The sequence below is a fragment of the Macrobrachium nipponense genome, chromosome 14 (genome assembly GCF_015104395.2).
Source record: "Macrobrachium nipponense isolate FS-2020 chromosome 14, ASM1510439v2, whole genome shotgun sequence".
Lineage (NCBI taxonomy): Eukaryota > Metazoa > Arthropoda > Malacostraca > Decapoda > Palaemonidae > Macrobrachium > Macrobrachium nipponense.
Window position 1 is genome coordinate 23,650,869 of NC_087207.1, and position 13,953 is coordinate 23,664,821.

The following is a 13,953-nucleotide window of genomic DNA, read 5'->3' on the forward strand; positions in this document are numbered from 1 at the left end:
ATTCAAGCTACAAATGTCCTTTAATATCTAAATTCACTTTACCTCCCAAATGATATATTTTCATATATGTACCGAAGGGGAATTTTTTAATTGATAATAATTTCGTCCCCCCATGGGATCGAGGACGGTGGTTCGATCCCATGGGGGACGAAATTATTATCAATTAAAAAATTCCCCTTCGGTACATATATGAAAATATATCATTTGGGAGGTAAAGTGAATTTAGATATTAAAGGACATTTGTAGCTTGAATTGATATATAAATGGATCACGGTTCGATGTGATAATTATTCAATACTATATACATATTATATATATTATAATTATATATATAATATATATATATATTATATATATATAGAGAGAGCGAGAGAGAGAGAGAGAGAGAGAGAGAGAGAAGAGAGAGGAGAGCACCATTTCAAATTGACAGTACTAGACCCATACCTCCGATATAACTAATATTATCCGTGAGTGTCACTATAGCCTTGTGGAAGTTACAGATAAGACTGAATATAAACTTATGAAGCCTGTATCAAGCTTGTACACCTTCCAACTTAACAACTAATTAGTCACTTAATATATTTGTCGTTTAGAAAAAAAACAGCCATTACACTGTCAATTAAAATAGTAATTTTTTTTTAACTTCCTCATTGCAACTGTCCCTGTAACAGAAATTAGTAGGGAAAAAGGGGCCGTTACTTCAAATCGGGCGTGCGGATACGTAGAGTTTTTTCCACCCAAGACTTGTAGACAGACAATTGTACTAAGATTCAACTTGATTTAATTAGCGAACGGAATCTGCCTTTGCATTATTTGAATAAAGATAACTCAGCAGTGCAGTTTCTTTGACAATGGATAACAATTGCAATAGTATTATCTCTCTCTCTCTCTCTCTCTCTCTCTCTCTCTCTCTCTCTCTCTCTACTATACTATATATATATATATATATATATAGATATATATAATACTATATAGCTACATATATATATGTATGTATATATATGTGTGTATATATATATATATATATATATATATATATATATATATATATATATATATATATAGGTATGAGAGAAGAGAAGAGAGAGAGAGAGAGAGAGAGAGAGGAGAGAGAGAGAGAGAGAATAATTTTTTTAACATCGACGATAACATTTAATTAATTGTATTTAACTGACATACGGCAAATTCACTCTACGCGAAAAGTTAAAAAAAAAAATCAAATAAAAAATAGAAAAAACAAAATCCATTGAGGAAGGAAAATAAACAATGACAGGATAACAAGAGAGTAGGTACATAAACGACATTGTGTACTGAATGTTTATACAAGATCTCCGAGCATCTTCTAGAGTCTAGAGCCTAGACTCTCCAGATCTCTTAGCAAGTTCGTCAAAAAAAAAAAAAAAATTTTTTTGTAACTCCAAAAGAAGCTGACTAGACACTTTTTTACTTTTTTTTTTTTTAGTGAACTACGTGGTGAGAGAAAATAAATATATATACAAGTCTAGCAGGTCGATGACACCACAACTGGTAAAGTCGTAAAAATGAACAAAAATAATATATATATAATATATATATATATAGATATATATATATATATATATTATATTATATTATATATAACAACGCTTACCGTGTCACAAAATATCACGTCATTATATTATAGTCGTTAATACTGTGCTTATTTATGTATGTATATTTATATTTTATCATTATTAATTTACCTCAACAAGGAGTTTGGGATGGCATTTAGCAGGAGGACTTGAGAAAATGCGACATAGAGAGAGAGAGAGAGAGATTTCAATCCCATAAACTTAGTACATCACTTACAGATCATTCTTAGAAGATACAGACACCTGTAAGCGAATCAACCAGGAGCATAGCTCTCAGATCACATACAGTGCCTCGTCAGGTACCATACTCCCTCCGTCGTAGGTGATAATTCTTGGGTTTTGAGTCATATTCTTATGATTTTAATCATCAAAGTCATATTTTACATACTACTTCGTTTGATACTATCAATACTACAGTCACCACACGGTTATTTAGAATATTACGATGATTACAGACACAAATGATGAGATAATGGGAGTTGGTCAAATGATGTATAAGTGAAAGCTGATAATATTAATAAGAATTCCTGTGTAACATAATCTCTAAAACAGGATAATTATTAATCTAAGAATAAATAACATTTGAATACTTTCAGTTACAAGTCTTTCTTGAGCATATTATTTCGCTGCAAAAGTTTTTCTTCAACGTATGCACGTGTTGCAACAATATTTTTGATGATTACACCTTTGCTGTAACAGATTTACTGAAGAGTAATTGTTTGCTATAATAATTTTTCTTAAGGGTAATTATTTCTTGCAACAATTTACTTGAAGCGTAATTGTTTGTTGCAACATTCTTTCTTAACTCTCCACCCTCATTGTAACCACTTTTTTTTTAGATTAAGCCTTCATTATAGCAATTTCCCTGAAGAGTAAGCCTTCATTAAACAATTTCACTTAAAAGTAAGCCTTCATTAAATAAGTATTACTTAAAAGTAAGCCTTCATTATATAAATTTCTTACTTAAAAGTAAGCCATCATTAACCAATTTCACTTAAAAGTAAGCCCTCATTATATAAATTTTACTTAAAAGTATGCCTTCATTACATAATTTCACGTAAAAGTAAGACTTCATTATAACAATTTTCTTTAGAGTAATTCTTTCATTGCAATAATTTTTGTTAAAGGGTACGACATCTTTTTTTAACATTTCTGTACAGAATAAGCTTTCAGACAGAGAGTCGATTTTCCTTATTAGCTAAACCTTCAACAAAAGATTATTTATTTATTTATTATTTATTGTAAGAGTAAACATCCACTATAACATTTTTCAAGCTTAAGTCCCAAGAGCAACCATTGTTCTAAATACTGTTGCAACAATTTTTCTTAAGACTTAACTCCCCATTGCAAAGATTATCTTAAGATTAAGCCCTCACTGCAATCATTCTTCCTCATTGCAAAAAAATTCTTAAGATTAAAGTCATTGCAACCATTTTTCTTAAGGGTTTTACCCTAATTGCAACAATTCCCATGAGGTTAAAGTCATTGCAATCATTTTTTCCTAAGAGGCAACTTCATTGCAACAATTCTCTTGGGAATAAGCCCTCACTGTAACCATTTTCTTGAGAATAAGTCCTCTTTGTAACCATTTTCTTGAGAATAAGTCCTCTTTGTAACCATTTTCTTGAGAATAAGTCCTCTTTGTAACCATTTTCTTAAGAATAAGCCCTTAGTGTTACCATTTTAAGAATAAGACCTCACTGTAACCATTTAATGAAGAATAAGCCCTCACTGTAACCATTCCATCAAGAATACTTTCTTCCTTTGTAACCATTAACTTCAAGAATAATGCCTGCAGTGTAACCTATTTTAAGAATAAGAAGCCCTCATTGTAACGCCAGTTTTCTTGAGAGTTAGCCCTCACTGTAACCATTTTCTTCAGAATTAGCCCTAACTGTAACCATTTTCTTAAGAATAAGTCCTCTTTGTAACAATTTTCTTAAAAAAATAAGCCTCACTGTAACCATTCCATCAAGAATAAGTTCTCTTTGTAACCATTAACTTAAGAATAAGCCCTCAGTGTAACCATTTTAAGAATAAGCCCTCATTGTAACCATTTTCTTGAGAGTTAGCCCTCACTGTAACGATTTTCTTCAGAATTAGCCCTTACTGTAACCATTTTCTTAAGAATAAGTCCTCTTTGTAACAATTTTCTTAAAAATAAGCCCTCAATGTAACCATTTTATCAAGAATAAATCCTCTCTGTAACCATTTTCTTGAGAGTAAGCCCTCACTGTAACCATTTCATCAAGAATAAGCCCTCTTCGTAACAATTATTCTCAGGAGAACACCCCCCCCCCAACAATTGCAACAATTTCCAAAGAGTAAACTTCATTGCAACAACCTTTCTCAAGAGTGAAGTTCAGTTGGAGCTCCAATAATTACAATCTGATACAGTTACCCAGCAACTTTTAAGTTCTTTGTACCCAACTATAACAGTAACAACATCTCGAACAGTGCCATTGCCAACAACTGTCAATTAGAGTACTGTCAACTGTCAACTACAGAACAGTCGTGTTTCCTTGTGACGTCCGGCGGCATTTGGCAACTCTTTTATTTGGTATGGGCGTGGCCTGTCAATGAATTACAAAGGAATGATGTGCTCTGTAATACAATCTACGGGAAATGGTCTATTTTCAAACTTCTATGGTGGACAAGGAACTGCTTGAAAGAAAGGGACCTTTTGACCCAGAAATAATATTTGAAAAGAAATTAGGAAGTGTCCTCTTCACAAGTAACCCTCACAATTAAGAAATACACGAACACTAGTAAAGTAACTAACCAAATTGAAATACTCGGGCACCAGTAAAGGTAACCAACCTAATATTCTCCAATCGGAAATCTTACCAATCCAGAGAGGATAAGATTAACCACCCTGATCATTTCCAATCAGAAATTTCACCAATCAATGAAGGTACGAACCCATTTCAGACAAGGCTGTGGACGCTAAACTTTCATTTTTTTTTATTGCAAGTAATCTGGACGTGATTCGTTCAAAGAGAAATTCCGCGTTTTTACCGTCACTGTTCGACAGCAAAATAGAAATAAAAAAATAAAAAAACATCCGGTAGTGCGTAGTTAAATAGAGCTGCTGCTGTGTGTGTACGTGTGTGTGTGTGTGTGTGTGTGTGTGTGTACATGTGTTATAACTGCTAATGCGAACTGCCATTAGCAATCGATTGTCACTCGATGGCTTAGCCTTGGGCGACGAAAAAACAAAATAAAGATCTCGAACAAAGACCAAGGTATCAGTCAAGGACAACTTTGGTCCTCGGTAGCTCTCAGTTAGTCTCACCTGGCTTCTGAAGATTCGCTGACGTTTGATTTGTCCCTAACGAAGTCCTGCAACTTAAAAACAATGCAAGGACGTCTCTATTGTCTAAATTGATTAGGGTTGCAAGTGGTTATCATGATGATGATGGTAACAGAAACGGTCTTATATAAATAATCCGGACTTCCAAACGTTGTTGCAAGTCTTAACATATCCGGTGTGACATTCCCAAGTCCTCAGATTGGCACAAGAAGAAAATGACATATACGTCTTCTTCACTGTTCCACGAGCTTGTCAAAAAGAAATTGCGATGCTATTTAGTTTACCGTTTCATTAACCTGAAGAAAATTGAACCAACAAAGGCTGCTTACTGCTCCATCGGCGCCTAAAGATTATGGTAACAATGGCTGCTTACCGTTCTTTTAGCCTAAAGGAGATGAAGTTAAACGAACACAGCTTACCGTGCTATTAGGTTTCGAGACGAAGACGAAGATAATGATAATAATAATAATAATAATAATAATAACAATTACATGTTGCTTACCTTTATATAACCTGAGGTTCTCCTCCTGTCCCACCTTTAAAACCTTACTATTCCCAATTCCAAATTCAGCCTAAATGCTACATTCCAGCTCCGTTCCATTCCAACGGAGGAATCTATAACTTACTGTTCCACAAACTCCAAGGAAAAGAGAATCCATCGACCCAAAGACGACAGCAATTCCGTCGTATTCCCGTTCCATCAGCTAGATGGAAAAGGAGGTGAATTGATGCCGTTATCTCTACTTACCGTTCCATTAGCCCTGAGGATGGCGTTGACCGTCTTCGCCACGCCCCAGGAGCTCTGCCACGGCTTCGTCAGGAGGTACTCGGTGACGATGCGCATGTCCCCTACGTAGCCCACCCACGACGGAGGCTGCGGGAACACGGAAGACAAAAGAGACTGGTTATCATGGCAGAGAACTGGTTATCATGTCAGGTAACTGGTTATCATGTCAGGTAACTGGTTATCATGTCAGGTAACTGGTTATCATGTCAAAGAACTGGTTATCATGTCAGGAACTAGTTATCACGTCAAAGAACTGGTTATCATGTCAGAACTAGTTATCACGTCAAAGAACTAGTTATCATGTCAAAGAACTGGTTATCCTGTTAAGTAACTGGTTATCACGTCAAGAAACTGGCATAGCTGCACAAAGAAAAACCTATGTAATTTAATAATTGGAGAGAGAGAGAGAGAGAGAGAGAGAGAGAGAGAGAGAGAGAGAGAGAGAGAGAGAGAGAGATTTAATTCTCTCTCTCATTATAGCATGACCTTAATTAATACGAGCCTTTGATCAAGGTCGTAAACTGCCATCTCATCGTTAATTGCCGTTAGTTCGTAATAGCTGCCATTGAACTTTCAGTTACAGATAATCACATCTTCGGTGTCTGCTATAGTTAGTAATCAGCAACTCAAGTTACAGTTTTGATTTAGTTAGAATTTCCGTCTTTGAACAATTCAAATGCCATTTTCAATATTGCAGTTTCCGGTTGAATAGCACCAAGTCAGTTTAAAATAGAATTACTTTTTTTAGCAATAGCTGCCTTAATTATTTTTTAAAGAAACTTGCAAAAAAAGTAATTTTAGTTTATATTAGCTGATTACTTGCTTGGTATTTTGCAACCGGGAACAGCAATATTGAAAATAGTACATATTTTAAGCAATTCAATATTGCTGTTTGCAGTTGCAAAATACCAAGTAAGTAACTAGCTAATATAAACTAAAATCACTTTTACATTGCAGTAGCGTCTTTAAAAATTTATTCTTTAAAAAAAAATGCATTATCACTGTATAGACGCATGCGCTGTGGTTGCTTGACCGAAAGCAATCATGGCCTCTTCGCAACACCGGTCATCATTTGCGGTGACCTGACAGAGAGAGAGAGAGAGAGAGAGAGAGAGAGAGAGAGAGAGAGAGAGAGAGCAGACGCAGATGCGCAGCTGAGCACGTAAGCATTGAGGAAAAAAACACACCGCACACAATTAGACGTATGTGACCTAATGATTCGCCCTTAGACTTATTTGCTGAGGGTTTTTGAGTCACCGGAGAAAACTGGTTGCTTTTAGAGTCTCAAGTCGCCGCCGCGCCCTTGGATGCCTTCGAGCTTTCGCCTGAGGCCGCAACCGATGCACGCCCTTCGCAAATAATAACAACAGACATTCTGCTGTCCAAAAGAAGGTCAGAGAAGGTCATGTTGTTCCCCCTGGTCGTGTTGGGTGTCTCGTTTGAGATTACTTTTTCGAGGAGTCGTACTACCTAATATAAACTAAAATCACTTTTACATTGCAGTAGCGTCTTTAAAAATTTATTCTTTAATAGGTCTAGGGGTTACTTCTGATTTAAGAAAATGATAGAAGCTATGCTTTCAATGGAGCGGAACCAGTGTGGTCAGTATAGGCTCCAGGCGATATTAGATCTCTCTCTCTCTCTCTCTCTCTCTCTCTCTCTCTCTCTCTCTCTCTCTCTCAAAACGAAGAATAGAATTTGATGATTATGGTAAAGTTTCAAACCAACTGCTGCATAATATTGAAGAAAAGAAGATTTATTATTATTATTTGTAGTATTAGTAGTATTAGCAGTAGTAGTAGTAGAAGTAGCATTAGCAGCAGAAGCAGTTGTAGTAGTTGTTGTTGTTGTTGTTGTAAGACCTGCTAGTCGTTCACTACATACGAGAGCTACCGACTCTCAAGTGATCACGTACGAGAGGAAAAGACACTTGAAATATTTCGCGAACTCAGAGTGAGTTGCAGATACGAGCAGCTTCTTCGGGCACACATCGACTTTTTTCAGTTGTCCGTGGGTCCGTGGGCAAGAGGAAATGCCCCAAACGGGGAAAAGGTAAGCTAAGTAAGACTTGAGGTAAGGGAAGGCAAGGTTCCAGTCTGCCCTTCGTACTAAATGATTTAACCACACCTTCCCTGAACAGTTTGTAGAGGCTACATCCACGTACACGTCAAAGAATACAACTTCTGTAGGTAGACTGAATAAGATTCTTACAAAACGAAGAGGTGGGAGAGATAAAACAAGAGAAGTGGAATAATAATTGTTAAGAAAATACAAACGAGAGAGCTGGAATGTCCATTAAAAGTCTGAAGACTGGTCTTTGGAACGAGATGACCAATAGGTTCTATACTGTCAAAGCCAGGCGATTCCGGGATGAAAGACCTTACAAAAAAAAAAAAAAAAAAAAAAAAAAAAAGACTAATAAATGAATGTGCCAAGGGCTCTGAAGAAATTGGCAGCCTTAAGAAGGTGAACGCACGAGTGGATTGGAGAACAGAGAGGTCCATGAGTTTGCAAAAATGTTAGCGAGGAAAACGCGGGAGAAGGGAATCATAGTCAAATGGAATAATAGTCAGTCTGATTGACAGTCAAATGGAATAATAGTCACTTGGATTAATAGTCAGCTGATTAACGGTCAAATGGAATAATAGTCACTTGGATTAACAGTCAAATGGAATAATAGTCATTGGATTAACTGTCAACTGGAATAATAGTCACTTGGATTAACAGCCAAAGGGAATAATAAACACTTGGATTAACTGTCAAATGGAATAATTGTCACTTGGATTAACAGTCAAATGGAATAATAGTCACTTGAACTATTAGTCAAATCCAGTAACAGTCACTTGGAATACAAGTCACAAGGAATAATAGTCACGACTTGGAGTATAAATCCCATGGAATAACAGTCATTTGATAAAATAGTCTCTTGGAATAACAGTCATTTGATAAAATAATCTCTTGGAATAACAGTTATTTGATACAATATTCTCTTGGAATAACAGTCATTTGATAAAATAATCTCTTGAATAACAGTCATTTGATAAAATAGTCTCTTGGAATAACAGTCATTTGATAAAATAGTCTCTTGGAATAACAGTCACTTGGAATACAAGTCACATGGAATTACAGTCACATTACATAATAGCCACATGAAAAAGTCACATGGAATAATAGTCACATGGAATAATAGTCACATGGAATAATAGTCACATGTAATATTAGTCACATGGAATAATAGCCACCCAGGTCCGCACTGAGAGAGAAGATGGACGAATGAAGATTCCATTTGGACCCAAGAGAATAGCAAATAATTTGTGTGTGCCGGTATAAGAATGGAAGGCACTTACGCACAGGACCTGCCTGAAGGCGGAAAACTGATGACGTTGAGGGTATACAGAGAGAGAGAGAGAGAGAGAGAGAGAGAGAGAGAGAGAGAGAGAGAGAGAGAGAGAGATGTGTTTGCAAGGGTAAGAAGATAAATGCTCCTTGCAGACAATTGGAAAAAAAAAACCAAAAGCCCAGATAATGAAGGCCTCTGGCTAGCTAGTGCTGTGCTTCGTCACGAGAGAGAGAAGAGAGAGAGAGAGAGAGAGAGAGAGAGAGAGAGAGAGAGAGAGATGTGCCAGATGGCCTCAGACCGCTGTCATCTACTAGGCTGGAAATAACCGCATTACTATTCATTTGGTATTGACTCTCATCCCTCAGAGAAGAACCTTTTTTGTAATGGTTCTAAAAAATTACCCTCGAGCACTGAGAGAAATCGCTTTGTTTTATATTTAAAAAAACTTTAAACAGGATTCTGGCTATCACTGTTCATCTGATCAAGATTATATATATATATATATATATATATATATATAGTATAATATATATATATATATATATATACATATATCTTTCGGATTTATTACGACATTATTTGACGTAAAAATTCAAATTGGGTTTTGCTTGTTAAATCTAATATGCTTCAGAAACGCAAAGTCATCCATAAGAAAGTTGTCAACTTAATTCACTTGTCATCATTGCGCGGAGAATTATTTACTTTTTGCAATCCTGCAGAGAAACTGGAAACATCTTAACTATTTATTTATAGTTCGAGCCATGTTGCAATGCATTGCAACCCTAAGGCAAAATTCACTGTTTGTCTGTAGTTTACTTAAATTTTATTTATTTATTGAATTAAAAAAAAATTTAATTTGTTTTCTAATAACTGATATATCTTCTGTCTCTTTCCCATTACCTTCTGTTACTTCTATCAAATGAACATCATATTCTATGGAAGCTTGAATTTCAAGTCAGTGGCCCCTTTGGTGGGCTTGTTCCATATGAATAGGGTTCATTCTGCTGAATAATAATAATAATAATAATAATAATAATAATAATAATAAATATTTACATTGGGAGTGGTTAATCAAAGATAAAAAGAAAATAACTCTGTAAATAATAATAATAATAATAATAATAATAATAATAATAATAATAATAATAATAATAATAATAATAATAACTAATATTTACATAAGGAGTGCGGTCGCTACGCAGCCTTGGGTTGAACGTCGCATCGACCGTCGGGGAAATTTTTAGAAACTCACGGCAAAAAAAAAAAAAAAAAAAAAAATTACGAAGCACTTTTTTTTTTCTTTTTTATTGAAGGAGTTTGTTCAGCTGGATACTGGAGAGAAAACAACATCCCACTTTGCTCAGGGAAAGTGTTTGTTTTGCGTTTGCCTTGGACAAGATTCTCTTGCAGTTTTTTTTTTTTTTTTTTTTTTTTTTTGTGGGGGGGGGGGGGGGGGGGGGGGGGGGGGGGGGGGAGGGGCGGGGCCTTGGGGGTGGTTGGTGGGGAGGTGCTACTTTAGGAGTGGGGGGAGATGACTGAAAATTATCGTGTTATATATATATATAGTTATATATATATATATCTATATATATTATATATATATATAGATATAATTATAATATATATAGAGAGAGAGAGAGAGAGAGAGAGAGAGAGAGAGACATTATTGGGAGGGTGGGGAAAATTACTGATGAGTATGGTAAAAGAAGAGAGAGAGTTGGCATGCAAGAGAAAGATAAGAAAAAAGGAGAGAGGAAATGGGTAGATAACGAAGGCATGCAAGGGAAAGATAAGAAAAAGGAGAGAGAGAGAGAGAGAGAGAGAGAGAGAGAGAGAGAGAGAGAGAACCCAATAACAAAAAAAAAAAGAAATAAAACTGAGCATCTCATCATCAAACACGTCAATTCCTTGCACCAAAACAAAAACATGACAAAAAGGCCGAGATATCATTATTGTTGCTTCTTCTTCTTATCTCAATTACGAATTCGTTAAAAAAAAAACCGTCAATCTGACGTCACTGTGACGTGGCAGACGAAAGCAATCGATTACGGAGACGAAGAGAACGTAATCCGAAAGATTGCTTAAATACGTCTCGGGAACGCGAGATGAATTATTAATTATTAGCAAGTCGGGGGGGGGGGGGGGGGGCTAAGGTCCCTCCAACATCTAGTTGACTGTGCTTTCTGGATATGGCTTTGGCCCAAAGATCTTTTGGAATCGGCAATGCATAAGTTCTCTAGATGTCTTTAAAAAAATGATTTTAATTATGTTCCCGTCATTTCTCTTCATGCCCCACCCCCCTAAAAAAAAAAGAGAAAAAAAAAACAATTTCTCTTCATGGCCCCCCAAAAAAAAGATGTCTTTTAAAAAATTATTTTAATTATGTTCCTGTCATTTCTATTTCTCTTCATGGCAAAAAAAAGGTAGATGTCTTTTAAAGAAATGCTTTAAAATTATGTTTTCGTCATTTCTAATTTCCTTTAAGGCAAAAATAAATAAATAAATAAATAAATAAATAAATAAAAAAAAGATACCAAATAACTGAACTTTATAGTGATGGGAAAAGATGGTATGGTATGTATGGAATGGTAAAAAAGAAAAAATGTTGGTCGATATTTTATCGTGATGGCACTGAATGGGATGATAAGGATGGTTCATTAGGTAGTGGTGAATGATATAGAGAGAGAGAGAGAGAGAGAGAGAGAGAGAAGAGAGAGAAAGAGAAGAGAGAGAGAGAGAGAGAGGGGTTTAAAACCAGCCAACAGTTTAAAAATCACTTAAGGCAACTGATCCCTGTCATTCCAAAGAATAATAACTGAATAGAATTGACTTGTGGTGGCATACCAGTCTCGTCTTAAAATAATTCAACGTAAGTGCACCATGTCTACATAATGTTGGATGTTTGCAAAGCTTAACTGAAAACATTCTTTCCACGCGAGACAAATCCGAATATTCGTTATTATTATTATTATTATTATATTATTATTATTATTATTATTATTATTATTATTATTATTATTATTATTATTATTGATGAAACCTATTCATATGGAACAAGCCCACTAAAGGGGCTACTGACTTGAAATTCAATCTTCCAAACAATATGGTGTCCATTAGGAAGAAGTATGACGAGGTAAAGGGATATACAGAGAGAAGAAATCCCTCTTATTAAAGAAAAAAGAAATATAAACCAATAACCTAACAAATAGACAAAAACCAATCCAAATGCAAGCAGAATAGTTCTAGGGTAGCAATGCAATGCATCTTCTCTTGAACTTCTAAAGTTCCATTGCACGATGCTGTTGCCTTTTTTTTATTATTAAGCTGGCCTTATGCCAGCACGGACTCTTGCTCCTAGAGCAGCCAGTAGATATACGACATTCTCAGTAGGGGAGGTTGTTCCACAGACTGGTGGTGTGGGGAACATAGGACCACTGGAGGAACTGCTGAGAAGTTCGACAGCGAGGGACATTAATTGCAATTCTCTCGCGTCCCTAACTTCTTGTGGAACGCTTCTCAAAAAAGCTAACGCACGACGATCATTTCTTGACAAATAACAGATGCTATGAGTCATAAAGTTAGGAAATAACGTCCGGTTATATTCCCGGGAAAAATACGAGTGACTCACGGCTCAAAATTGTCGTTTCAAAACCAAACACAAAGGTATAAGGAACAATATTATTTTTTAAAGTCTTGTCCTTCGGTCTAGTAACAGAGAGAGAGAAAAAATGAACTTACTCCAAACTGACAATTTAAGGTTTATGATAATATATAAAAGCATTTTAACTCCAATGTGTATCTTAAATGCATTGACAGCTAAATAAACCTCTGAGGAAACCTTACCTAAGAGGATATTGAATCTATATATTACTTCAGCATAATATTTGATTTTGTAATTGAATATTTTCTGTACCAAATGGAAAACGAGGGTATTATTATTATTATTATTATTATTATTATTATTATTATTATTATTATTATTATTATTATTATTATTATTATTATTATTATTATTGATTATTATTTATTATTTTATTTTATAAGTATTTCATAATTACATGAGTCACTAAAATGATAAAGAAATCCTCATAGATGTCAATGTGAATAAAAATAAACAAACAAATAAATATATAAGTAGTAGTAGTAGTAGTAGTAGTAGTAGTAGTAGTAGTAGTAGAAATAGTAGTAGTAGTAGTAGTAGTAGTAGTAGCAGTAGTAGTAGTGGTAGTAGTACCTACCCTATCAAAACGTCGGTTACTCATGGCGACTCCTTACGAATTCGAGAAGAAGAAGAGAATTCGTATCTGGCGGTAACTTCTTGCAGTTGCCTTCGGCAATGTCTCTCCCCGAGCAATGCTAACTAAAAGACGTGGCGTCCCTTTACAAATCTCTAATTTTTAAAAAAAATGCCTTCTAGAGAAACGGCCTTCGATCTCAAGGCAAATATAGCCACGGAATTTCTCCCGGAGGTATGAAGTTGCAAGCGATGAAAGCGCTTTGATTTTTGCTTTGGTTTCAAAGCGTCTGTCTCTTAATAAATTGTACGTGATCGATATGTGGTTCCTCTAGATATATTATTCAACCATTTCTCCTCTCGTAGCAATGGCTGTGAAGTCTCCTTTGGTCGTCTAAAACCTGCAGAAAGATAAAAAAAAAATGGTTAAACACTGAAATTAAACTAAAAACTAACAAGAGGACCTGGAATATTGAATATTCAGCAGTGTGTTTACTCTGGTATGAAAATAATTGCCCATAATACAGATTTCTGCTTTAATAAAGCATAACTAAAAATTTTATAAACCTTCATTACTTCATAATTGACCATAATACAGACCTCTCCTTTAATGAAACATAGCATGATTTTATAAACCTTCATTACTTCATTGCGTGTGTGGACAGATAC

The 13,953-nt window shown here is 35.2% G+C and overlaps 1 protein-coding gene across 3 annotated transcripts in view; it reads right to left on the reverse strand.

Annotated features, from left to right (window-relative positions):
* The window catches only part of LOC135226384 (urea transporter 1-like), a 50,696-nt gene that overhangs the window by 12,370 nt on the left and 24,373 nt on the right, over positions 1 to 13,953 (reverse strand). For all 3 annotated transcript variants that reach the window (XM_064265861.1, XM_064265860.1, XM_064265862.1), the window contains exons 2-3: positions 13,289 to 13,685; positions 5,672 to 5,797 (exon numbers count right to left, since the gene is read on the reverse strand). In XM_064265861.1, the coding sequence (XP_064121931.1) occupies positions 5,672 to 5,797; positions 13,289 to 13,312 (150 nt within the window). In that variant the 5' untranslated portion in view covers positions 13,313 to 13,685. The remainder of the gene's footprint in view (positions 1 to 5,671; positions 5,798 to 13,288; positions 13,686 to 13,953) is intronic.